Source organism: Rutidosis leptorrhynchoides, chromosome 3 (assembly GCF_046630445.1).
Source record: "Rutidosis leptorrhynchoides isolate AG116_Rl617_1_P2 chromosome 3, CSIRO_AGI_Rlap_v1, whole genome shotgun sequence".
Lineage (NCBI taxonomy): Eukaryota > Viridiplantae > Streptophyta > Magnoliopsida > Asterales > Asteraceae > Rutidosis > Rutidosis leptorrhynchoides.
This window is the reverse complement of record NC_092335.1, coordinates 314,275,015-314,287,982: the sequence shown is the minus strand read 5'-3', so window position 1 is coordinate 314,287,982 and position 12,968 is coordinate 314,275,015. Positions and strand designations below refer to the sequence as shown.

General features: G+C 35.6%; 1 protein-coding gene across 1 annotated transcript in view; it reads right to left on the bottom strand.

Annotated features, from left to right (window-relative positions):
- Positions 1 to 11,844, bottom strand: part of LOC139901081 (uncharacterized) — a 39,813-nt gene extending 27,969 nt beyond the window's left edge. The window contains exon 1 of the mRNA XM_071883820.1: positions 11,671 to 11,844. Within this exon, the coding sequence (XP_071739921.1) occupies positions 11,671 to 11,844 (174 nt within the window). The remainder of the gene's footprint in view (positions 1 to 11,670) is intronic.
- Between the last annotated feature and the right edge of the window lie 1,124 nt (positions 11,845 to 12,968).

Sequence of the window (12,968 nt, the reverse complement as noted above, 5' to 3'; positions counted from 1 at the left end):
CTTCTACAACCCATCGTTCAATGTTACCCTTTTTAAAACCGTATAGCAGCAGAATGGTTCAGCTGCAACAACAGCTATTTAGCTTTAAGAAGAAAGAAGATAAGCAGAAGGAAGAACACAGTAGCAATAACATTTTAAATGTTGCAGGTGATGGTTAAAAATAGCGAATCCAGTAGCAGCGAAAAGAGGCATACGGTGGTGGTTAAGTGGTGATAATTGATGAGTTGGTGGGTTTCGATTTATGATGGTGGTATGGTGGATGATGGTTGTGTTGATGATGATGACCACCGGTTGTGGTCATAGGTGGTGATGGAAAAGTGAAGGTGGCGATATATATAAAACAGAAATAGGTGTGAGAGATAAAGAAGATAAGAGAGAGAGAGAGAGTTGGTGAGGTGCTCGAAGGTTTATGGTGGTGATCGATTAACAAACTGTAGTAGCAATGACTTAATCACCACGATTGGTGTGGTGGTTCTTTGGCCGGAAAACCACTCTTAACAGCAAGGGTGTTCAGTTGTGATGTTTGTGGTTACTATCTACAACAAGAAGGTGGTACTCGTGGGTTTGCGAAGTCGAAGAAAAAGGTTTGGTTTATGGTGGTAGTGATGATGGCCGATGGTGGCGAGGGTGATAGGTGGTGGATCACGAGGTTAATCAAGGTGTACCTAAGGTGATCAAGAGTGATGACGGTTTGGTTTCAAATAGGGATGGTTGGTATGGTGTTTGAACGCAAGAAACAGAAAAGAAAAACTAAAACGCAGGTGGTTTGTTGGGTTCTCTTTTGGCTTGTCAAAAGAAGGAAATAGAAACAGGAAAATGAAGGTTGCAAGTGGTGGTCGTGGTTGTTGGCTATGGTGGTGATTCAAAAGGTGATGGAGAGGTGATCATTGTAGAGTGTGAGTGATGATTGCTTGATCATGAAAACAAGAAGAATATGATGAAAACATTTTTAACTTTCCATCAGTATGTGTATGTCTATATATTCATCCATCCATATATTATATTTAATATGTGAGATGCAGTGAAGGAAACATAACAAAACACATACAGTGATCATATTAATAATTATCAATAGTAAAGCCGCTTGTGATTTGTATTGATTCTACCGACACTTCTTTACGGACTGTGTATCGTGCACTATTTGAAATCAGTGGCGGATAAAAGTCTTCAGAAAAATCCCAAAATTTTAAATTAAGTATCTTTATTTATTTAGGTCATTATGGTATAAAATTTGGTCATTAACTATTAAATAAAAATTACATTAATTATTCACTCCCAACCCCAAGTAAAATATAAAAAATTTTAAAATTTATCAAATAACTTCTAAATGTATTATTAATAAGTCTATACTTTATAAAACTCATTTTTGGATCACCGTTTATTTTAAAATCACATAAGTTCCTTTTTAACCCGTTTACTATCAATTGAATGACAAATGAGTGCTACTGTCGTTTTCGAAATTAGATATATATATATATATATATATATATATATATAATATATATATATATATATATATATATATATATATATATATATATATATATATATATATATATATATTCAATATGCTTTATTTATATATATAGATACATTTAAGTTATAATATCATATATTACTTTATTAATTCAAATAACTAAATTTTTGTAATATTACAAATTACCATTTAATATATATTTAAATATATACATTTCTATTTATAAATAAACGTTCGTAAATGGTCGAAGGTCAATTGAATATATTAAACAGTTTCAAAATTTTCGAGACTCAACATTATAGACTTTGCTTATCGTGTCAGAAACATATAAAGATCAAGTTTAAATTTGGTCGAAAATTTCCGGGTCGTCACACAAAGTACGTAGCTCGCTTTAAAGGTCAAGTGACACTAACGGTCATAAAAGCATTCGAGGATCAAGTTAAGTGATTAAACACTTAATAGCACATTTTAAGACATTAACGAAAGTAATTAATCATGAATAAAGATCTCAGAGCATAAACTAGCTCAGTACGCAAAAATACGCAGTTTCGTGAAAGTATATAGCACTAAAATATAAGTCGAAAAAGTCGGGTCGTTACATTACCCAACCGTTAAAGAAAATTTCGTCCCGAAATTTTGAGGAGTGACCAACAACGGTACCGAATTTGAAGAAGAAGGAGCGTATCAAAGTTCCGGGAGACTTGTGGGCCCAAAAGTAATCGATTTACCTTGAAAGGTACTTGGGCGTATAAAAGCAAGAATAGGTATATGCCATTAATTAAGTCTCTTGACCTTAAGATCAACAAATTGATTTTGTTTCTTGTTAACATGAATATGTCATCTGTATATATCCACAAAAGGAAAGATGATGTTTTTAGCCTTACAGGCGTCTTCTGTCACGACCCTACTTTTTCCGTTATCTTTTACCGTTAATTATTTAACGACCGTTAACTATTATTCGTGCCACGTCATCTCTATGACCTATATTATTATTTTTGTAATAATATATATATATACACATATATATATATATATATATATATATATATATATATATTAATTATTATGTGTTATGTGAATATTTGTATTCATATTTTAAGTTATACGTTTCTACGTGTCGCGGATTTCTATCCGCCGAATCTTTTCGGTTTTTAAACCAACGGTCGAGCTTTTGGGATTTTTAAGTCCTAAATATTTTAAATATGATATTTTAAGGTCATATGATTATATATAGTATTTATATATATTTTTCGTCGCGTATTTGTTATCTCTCCGAATTTTCAACCGCGTAAGCGTATTTTCGCGTTTCTGATTTCGTTCGGGCTTTCGGGCCATAAGTAATTAAACATTTAGCAAAATTGGAACATGGAGCCCACCCCACGACCCCCCATCGGCTGAAACCAAGGGGAGGGAGTATACTCCCCATTTTTCCATTTTTTTTTGTTTTATTTTTCACATTCCTAATTTTATCAAAACCTTGTTTGCTCTCCTCCTCCCTTCCTCCTTTTTGAGTGACGACACCACCATCACCATCATCAACATCCTTCATCAATTTTAGAGCTTGGATCATCAATCAATTAGCATCAGCGTGTTCCTCTCAATCTCCTCTACGCGATTATACTACTTGTTTCTCGATTAGGGTATAAACCCTAACCCTAGAATTTTTAATTTTTCATTACTTTTCTATTTTTGATGTTTATTTTAATAGTATGATGATTACTCGTTATTGTAATGATGATTGTATGCGTAGAATTGCTCAAATACATATGTTTTCAGTTTGATTTGATTGGGACAGCAGCTTTTTCGTTTATTTCTGATATTGTAACTGATATAAAAGTGAAAATAAAGTAGTTAGATGAGTTCCTCTCATCAAGACATTAATTTTAGACTCTGAATTCATGTCGTTTCGATTCCCGAAGCCCTAGATATGATCAAAATGGTATTTTGTTAAGATTGAAATGTGAAATTGATATGACTTTTAGAGTCTTTAGGGTGTGTTAGTGTGTTAGGATTGAATATGTAATGAACATTCATGTTCGGATCATCTAAATCCGAGCCACAAATCACCCATTATGACTAAAATACTTTTTTGAATGAATTGAAGTTCCAAATGGTGTAATGGCTGATCATCACGACTTGGGGACTGTTCTTGGTGTGTTCTTTAGTGCACCAATGTGTCGGGTAGTTTGATTAGGCGGAGATATATATAAGGCTCGCCGAAAACCGACACCCGGGGCTCAAGATATGACCCGGAGAACTTTTGATTTAAAACTTATGGTTAATAATTAAAACTTATGATATAAATAATGATTTTCATTATTATTAAATTACTTATGATATAAAAAGTAATTATTATAATTTAAGACTTATGATATATATTTATTATATCATTTAATTATTACTTATGATTTAATTAACATTTTAATTAAACTTATGATTAATAATACTTTTATTATTAATGGAAAATACTTATGATAAGTATTAAACTTATATTATAAGATTATTATTGTAAGACTTATAATAAGGATTAATTAATTATTTAATTATTATAAGGCTTAGTTATTATTTGATTATAATTTAATTATTAAATACTTATGATTTAATGATTATAATTAGAAACTTATGATATGATTAATAATTCATTATTAATTAATAATACTTATGATATGATTTAAAATTTATTATTAATTAATAATACTTATATTATGACTAATATTTAATTAATTAATTAAATACTTATGTTATATTAATTATATCATTTAAACTTATATTAACTTTAATAATTCATTTTAATTTAATTAAACTTACGTTATGACATGATTAATGTGACCAATTATCCAATCAACAAAACTACTTGTTACAAATAGCATCTTGCTGTTGCATCGAAACATAAAAATGTTGACTAATCTCACTAACATTGAACTTGGTAAAATGAAAAGCATATTTAACTTTAATAAACATTATAACTTACATTATTATTATAACTTACACTTTTAAAATTAACGTTGACTATGTTTGACCAAGGTTGACTTTGACTTTCAGTTGACTTTTGTTGACTTTCTAATTAAGGAAACTTTCCTAACTTTTAAACTTTCCTAAAATAGAAACTTTCCAAAAATGGAAACCTGCTAAAAATAGAAACTTTCTAAAAAAAGAAAGTGTGTGTTCGTACGCTGTTCCGATCAAACCGATGCATGCTGAGTATTGTTCTATGTCTACTTGCAACATATACAATAGCTATCATACTAAGACTTAACCTAAGTTAGTTATTTATATCGACCTGCTTTATTTATAGGTCGGCGTTGTGATCATTCCTGATCACTGTACTCATTTGCTGTTCGCTTATTTGTGTTGGTTACTTCGTTACAATTAAGGTGAGTTATAGTCCCGTTTTTACATACTTATCAAAGTTTATTTTTGGGATGTGATTACATGCATTTTATTTCATGTTTAGACACAAGTGACAATTAAATTTAAATTATTCATTGTGAGTTAGACAAAAATATTCCCTAGTCTGGTAACTGTAATCACTGGTTTCTACTGGTGAACGCGAATCCTACGGATAGATCTATCAGGTTTGACAACCCCATTTCGAGCTAGTCGCGCTAGCAATTTATATTCGGAATGTTTAGTACTTCGTATTTTGTTGTAGATACAGTGTCCGGTGTATATCGTTTATTGTGTTTGGCAAGGGTAAATAAAGGGTTAAGTGGTTACCAGGTGGCTCATTGATAATGGAATAATGTTTAATGTTTTCTAACATTTTTAAATCTTGTGGTCTAAAGTTTATTCAATTATTTAAGCCTATAATTCACTCAACCTTTGTGTTGACAGTTTACTCGCATGTATTCACAGGTACTTGAGTTTATGTGATGCTTCCGCTGTGTTTAGAAGAGTCTGCATACATTTGGGCAGCTTTTATGAAACAATTATGAAACTTAAGCTTGCATTCTATTTTTGGATAATTTAAATTTGTGAGTTTGTTGGCAATGTTTTGTGTCAACTTTGATTAATTAATATGTTGGGTTATTTTAAACTACATATTTTTGGTATGCTTTCCTTTTTGGGAAACTTTTGAAATAAAAGAATGCAATGTCGTTTGTTAGATTCATTTAAGTTCGATCAAGCTGTGGGACCAAGTGACGGAGCCGTTAAGTGTTTTAACGGGGCCATCACAGTTGGTATCAGAGCTCTGGTTGTAGGGAACTAGGCAGTCTTAATGTGGTCAACCCGTGGTTCTTAGGGTGCATTAGAGTCTAGTATACAGCCCGACCTTTTTGCTATAGCATTATTATGCATTTCATTTTGTATGAGATATATCATAAGCATTTATTTCTATTTGGTATATGGTTTATGGTTTTACTGTTTGCAGATGTCGACTTCGAGAAACAACTCTGTTCCTGCTCTTGCTCCTTCGGCTGCTGACAGACGCCGTGCTGATCAACCTTTAATCGATGATCCTGTTCACTACTACTTTTCCAACCTCACTCACATGAACAGAGCTTACACCAACAAGACGCGTATTAATGCTCTTAGTGATTGTATGCGTACCTTGCCGCATAACGAGGTGATGGATGAGATTCGAGCTAGTATGGATTCGTTCGTCAGTTTCAAGCATAATGTTGGGATCGAGAATCGTAAGCGTAACCGTGAGGTGGACGCTATGTTCGAGGCTCTCGAGAGCACAATTCGTGGTTTGAAGGCAGAGTTGGAAGAAGTGAAAGGAAAGTTGCGGAAGTATGAGACTCCTGCCGCGACTCATGCCGGCCCAGCTTATCACACCCGCTCTAAGCAGATGTGATATGATGATTAATGATTGATTATTTATTTCATAAGACTTAATGTCCTTTTATACATACATTTTTGGGTTATGTACGGTGTTTTTCCGAGGATTTTATTAAGGTTTTGTTATGGGATGTTTTCATTATGTATGGATGGTTATTTTTATGACATCTATTATCATTATCACATTTTATTTCTGATGTTGTGGCTCTTGGCATGTTATATTATGCGTAATGTGGATCATGTATGTTAGGTGCAATGTATGTTGTATGATGTTATCATAAAATATGTATGCATGTGGTGACTATTTCTATAACTATCATAACTATCATATTATTACTCATAGTGTTTAATGAATATTATTTTAATGGTTAATCTTTTCGTGTTCGATCTATTCCTTTATAACACTGGTATTATTCTTAGAACTAACGGTTGTGTTATTCTGTTTTGAAGATCATGCCTCCTAGAGAGTCCAACGAAGCCCGTATGCAATGTCTTATCTCCGAAGGGATAGCTGCTGCTATGGCAGCAAATGCTAATGCTAATGCGAATAACAACAACCAGGTGGGATGCTCCCACAAAACGTTCATGGCAAGTCGTTCGCAGGAATTCAATGGTACGGAAAGACCCATAGGACTTACCCGCTGGTTCGAGAAGATTGAGTCTATTTTCAGGGTTAGTCGAGTTCGAGAGGAGGACAAGGTTAGTTTTGCTAGCTGCACTCTTAAGGATAGTGCATTGACCTGGTGGAACAACTTGGTTAATAGTTTGGGAAATGATGTGGCTTATGGTTTAACTTGGAATAATTTCAAGGAAAGAATGATCACCCGTTATCGTCCTAGGGGTGAACTTAAGAAGTTAGAGGTTGAACTTAAGAACTTGAAAATGATGGGCACCGAATTAGATGCCTACGAGCAAAGGTTCTTCGAGTTGACTTTGTTGTGTCCTAATGTTTATGATGATGAGAATCTTAAGATTGAAGCTTACATTGATGGGTTATCTGAGAAAAATGAGCATGGGGTCGAGTCTAGTGAGCCCCAGACTATCGAGGCTGCTATGTCTATGGCTCATAAGCTTAATGATAAGATTTTAAGGAGGAGTAAGGCTGTTGTGACCGATGCCAGTGAAGAGGCTGTTAAGAAGGCTGATAATGGAAAAAGGAAGTGGGATAATAACCGCAACCAGAACCAAGGTCAGCAAAAGAAACAAGATACTTCAGGTGCTAGGAACCGAAATCAGTGTGTGTCCTCGATGTTATAAGGCTCATGATGGATATTGCACGGTTACTTGTAAGAGGTGTTCCAAACAAGGACACATTGCTAAAGATTGTACGGTGCTTCTGCCGGGTTCTGCTACTCCTGCTGTAGGTGGTAATAATAGTAATAATGTTGGTAATAGAGGTGGGAATGGTAATGGTAATGGAAAGTTGAATAATGGTGGTAATCAGAGAGTTTGTTACGAGTGTGGGAAGCCGGGGCATTTTCGCGATGCCTATCCTAACAAGAAGACTACTGAGAATGCACTTGGAAGAGCATTCAACATTAATGCCAGGGATGCTGAGGAAGATCCTAAACTTGTTACGGGTACGTTCTCGGTCAACGATTTATCAGTTCATGTACTATTTGATTCAGGGGCTGATTTGAGTTTTGTGTCGAGTAAATTAAGTCCAAAAATCAAAATACCGTTAACTCCTTTAGACAATACTTATGTTGTTGAGATAGCTAATGGTAAAGTGCTTACTGCTAAGACTGTGTATCGTAAATGTAACATTAATCTGGCTGGTAGAGATTTTGAGATAGATTTGGTACCGATTGACCTAGGCAGTTTTGACATTGTTATTGGCATGGATTGGTTGTCTGCGAATCGTGCTGAGATTGTGTGTTATGAGAAAGCTATTCGTATTACTAATGTAGTTGGAGAGCCGTTGATGGTTTTTGGAGATAAGAAATGCAGACAGTTGAATCTTATTAGCTGTTTGAAAGTTCGTAAACATCTTCGCAAAGGCTGTCATGCTATTCTAGCCCATGTTGTTGATCCCGATAAAGAAACGAAGAGCGTCGGCGATGTTCATATTGTTAGAGATTTCCCCGAGGTATTTCCCGAAGATTTACCTGGCCTTCCGCCGCAATGCGCTGTAGAATTTCAAATTGATCTTGTTCCCGGTGCTGCTCCTGTGGCACGTGCTCCTTACCGACTTGCGCCTTCCGAACTTCAAGAATTGTCAAGTCAACTCCGTGAGTTGTTAGACAAGGATTTCAGTCGTCCTAGTTCGTCCCCTTGGGGAGCTCCTGTTCTGTTTGTTAAGAAGAAGGATGGTTCTTTTCGTTTGTGCATTGATTATCGTGAGTTGAACAAGCTTACTGTTAAAAATCGATATCCTCTTCCGAGAATCGATGATCTGTTCGATCAGCTTCAGGTTCATTTGTTTATTTTAAAATTGATCTTCATTCCGGCTATCATCAGTTGCGTGTTAAAGAATCTGATGTTTCGAAAACTGCTTTCCGCACCCGTTACGGTCACTTTGAGTTTCTTGTTATGTCGTTTGGATTGACAAATGCACATGCTGTGTTCATGGACATCATGAACCGTGTGTGTTGACCCTATCTGGACAAGTTCGTTATTGTGTTCATCGACGACATCCTTATTTATTCGAAGAGTGATGAAGAGCACGAAGAACTTTTGAGGTTAGTGCTTGATCTATTGAGAAAAGAAGAGTTGTACGCTAAGTTCTCTAAGTGTGATTTCTGGTTACGAGAAGTTCAATTTCTTGGACATATTATTAGTAAACAGGGAATACAAGTTGATCCTGCTAAGATTGAGGAGATTGAAAAGTGGGAAATTCCGAAAACTCCTACTCAGATTCGTCAGTTTCTAGGATTGGCAGGTTATTATCGAAGGTTCATTCAAGATTTCTCTCGTATAGCGAAACCTCTGACTGCTTTAACGCACAAGGGGAAGAAGTATGAGTGGAAGGATGAACAAGAGGCTGCTTTTCAGATTTTGAAGAAGAAGTTGACTACCGCTCCGATATTGTCACTACCTGAGGCTAATGATGATTTTGTTGTTTATTGTGATGCTTTGCGTCAAGACTTTTGTTGTGTTTTGATGCAACGAAAGAAAGTTATTGCGTATGCATCACGTCAGTTGAAGATTCATGAGCAGAATTATACAACTCATGATTTAGAGTTGGGGGCCATTGTTTTTGCACTTAAGATTTGGAGACATTATTTGTATGGGGTCAAGAGTACTGTGTACACAGATCAAAAAAGTCTTCAACATATCCTCGATCAGAAACAGTTGAACATGAGACAACGAAGATGGATTGAGACGTTGAATGATTATGATTGTAAACTTTTATATCATCCGGGTAAGGCCAATGTTGTAGCAGATGCGTTGAGTCGTAAAGAAAGGGCTGAACCTCGAAGGTGTAGGGCCTTGAATATGACAATTAGAACAAACCTCGCAAGGCAGATTCTTGAGGCACAACAAGAAGCCTTAAAGGAGGAGAATTTTGTGAATGAGAACGTAAGAGATATGGCTAAAAAGTTTGTGGTACGAGCAGATGGCACTAGATACTTTGCGGGACGTCTTTGGGTTCCGAAGTTTGGAGAACTGCGACAACTTGTTTTAGATGAGGCTCATAAGTCTAGGTACTCTATTCGTCCTGGTTCAAGAAAGATGTATCATGATCTTAAGGACCTGTATTGGTGGCCAAATTTGAAAGGTGATGTGGCTACGTATGTGGCTAAGTGTTTGACATGTGCTAAGGTTAAAGCTGAACATCAAAAACCGTCTGGACTTTTGGTGCAACCTGAGATTCCCGAATGGAAGTGGGAAGGAATTACGATGGATTTTATTACTAAGTTACCGAGGGTAGCGGGTGGCTATGACACCATTTGAGTGATTGTAGATCGACTCACTAAGTCGGCTCACTTTTTGCTGATTAAGGAAACAGATTCGATGGAGAAGCTTACTCGTTTGTATTTGTAGGAGATTGTTTCTAGACATGGTGTTCTTGTATCTATTATTTCAGACCGAGACAGTCGTTTTGTATCGAGGTTTTGGCGATCCTTACAGGAAGCCTTGGGAACTAAGTTAGATATGAGCACCGCTTATCATCCTCAAACGGATGGTCAGAGTGAAAGGACCATTCAGGCGTTAGAAGATATGTTAAGAGTGTGTGTTATTGATTTTGGTAATGGGTGGGATAAATATTTGCCGCTAGCTGAGTTTTCTTATAACAACAGTTATCATGCAAGTATTAAAGCCGCACCGTTTGAAGCTCTGTATGATAGAAAGTGTAGGTCTCCTGTCTGCTGGAATGAGGTTGGGGATGCTCAACTCACAGGTCCATAAATTATTCATGAGACTACAGAGAAGATCGTACAGATTAAGGAAAGATTGAGAACCACCAGAAGTTGGCAAAAGAGTTATGCCGATAAGGGAAGGAAAGATGTAGAATTCCAAGTTGGCGACCGTGTTATGTTAAAGGTTTCACCTTGGAAAGGTGTGATACATTTTGGTAAAAGGGGAAAGTTGAGTCCTCGTTTTGTTAGACCGTTTGAGATCATTGAGAGAGTTGGACCGGCAGCTTATCGTTTGAGGTTGCCACAAGAACTCAGTGATGTTCACGATGGCTTTCATGTATCGAATCTGAAGAAGTGTTTGGCTGAGGCCGATAAGACTATTCCACTGGGGGAACTTCATGTTGATAAGCAACTACATTTTATTGAGGAGCCTGTTGAAATTATGGACCGAGAAGTTAAGACTCTTAACCAGAGCCGAATTCCTATTGTCCGGGTTAGATGGAACGCCAGACGTGGTCCCGAGTTCACTTAGGAGCGTGAAGATCAGATGAAGCAGAAGTACCCGCATTTGTTCCCAGATGCTGAGTCAACCCCTGCACCTGCTTAAATTTCGGGACGAAATTTCCGTAACGAGAAGGTACTGTCACGACCCCACTTTTTCCGTTATCTTTTACCGTTAATTATTTAATGACCGTTAACTGTTATTCATGCCACATCATCTCTATGACCTATATTATTATTTTTGTAATAATATATATATTAATTATTATGTGTTATGTGAATATTTGTATTCATATTTTAAGTTATACGTTTCTACGTGTCGCGGATTTCTATCCGGCGAATCTTTTCGGTTTTTAAACCAACGGTCGAGCTTTTGGGATTTTTAAATATGATATTTTAAAAATATTATAAGTCCTAAATATTTTAAATATGATATTTTAAGGTCATATGATTATATATAGTATTTATATATATTTTTCGTCGCGTATTTGTTATCTCTCCGAATTTTCAACCGCGTAAGCGTGTTTTCGCGTTTCGGGTTTCATTCGGGCTTTCGGGCCATAAGTAATTAAACATTTAGCAAAATTGGGCCATGGGGCTCACCCCATGACCCCCCATCGGCCGAAACCAAGGGGAGGGAGTATAATCCCCATTTTTCCATTTTTTTTTTGTTTTATTTTTCACATTCCTAATTTTATCAAAGCCTAGTTTGCTCTCCTCCGCCTTTCCTCCTTTTTGGGCGACAACACCACCATCACCATCATCAACATCCTTCATCAATTTTAGAGCTTGGATCATCAATCAATTAGCATCAGCGTGTTCCTCTCAATCTGTGAAGACCCGTCCTAATCCATCTGGACGAAGTCCATATCGATTATAAACGATTCACAACAGTTGATTACATCGCGAGGTACTTTACCTCTATATGATACATTTTACAAACATTGCATTCGTTTTTGAAGATACAATCTTTCATTACATCGACAGTTGACGGCATGCATACCATTTCATAATATATCTAACTATAATTGACTTAATAATAATTTTGTTGAACTTGACGACTCGAATGCAACGTCTTTTGAAATATGACATGAATGACTCCAAGTAATATCCCTAAAATGAGCAAATGCACAGCGGAAGATTTCTTTCATACCTGAGAATAAACATGCTTTCAAGTGTGAACCAAAAGGTTGGTGAGTTCATTAGTTTAACATAAATAATCATTTCCATCATTTTAATAGACCACAAGATTTTCATTTCTCATAAATAAACGTCCCATGCATAGAGACAAAAATATCATTCATATGGTGAACACCTGGTAACCGACATTCACAATATGCATATAAGAATATCCCCATCATTCCGGGATCCTCCTTCGGACATGATATTAATTTCAAAGTACTAAAGCATCCGGTACTTTGGATGAGGCTTGTTGGGCCCGATAGATCTATCTTTAGAGTTCGCGTCAATTAGGGTGTCTGTTCCCTAATTCTTAGATTACCAGACTTAATAAAAAGGGTATATTCGATTTCGATAATTCAACCATTGAATATAGTTTCATGTACTTGTGTCTATTTTGTAAATCATTTATAAAAGTAGCGCATGTATTCTCAGCCCAAAAATATAAAGGGTAAAACGGCAAATGAAACTCACCTAATGTATTTTGTAGTAAAAATACATATAACGACATTGAACAACTAAACAATGCAGGGTTGGCCTTGGATTCACGAACCCATATCATTTGTATATATATTAAAACGTATATTCGTAATCAGACAAATTTAAATATTATTATTAGTGAAATCGTTTTTGTATCAATAACTTATTTTCATTTTATAAAGTAAAAATATTAATTTCTGTTATGTTATATATATAATTAGTATATATATATATATATATAT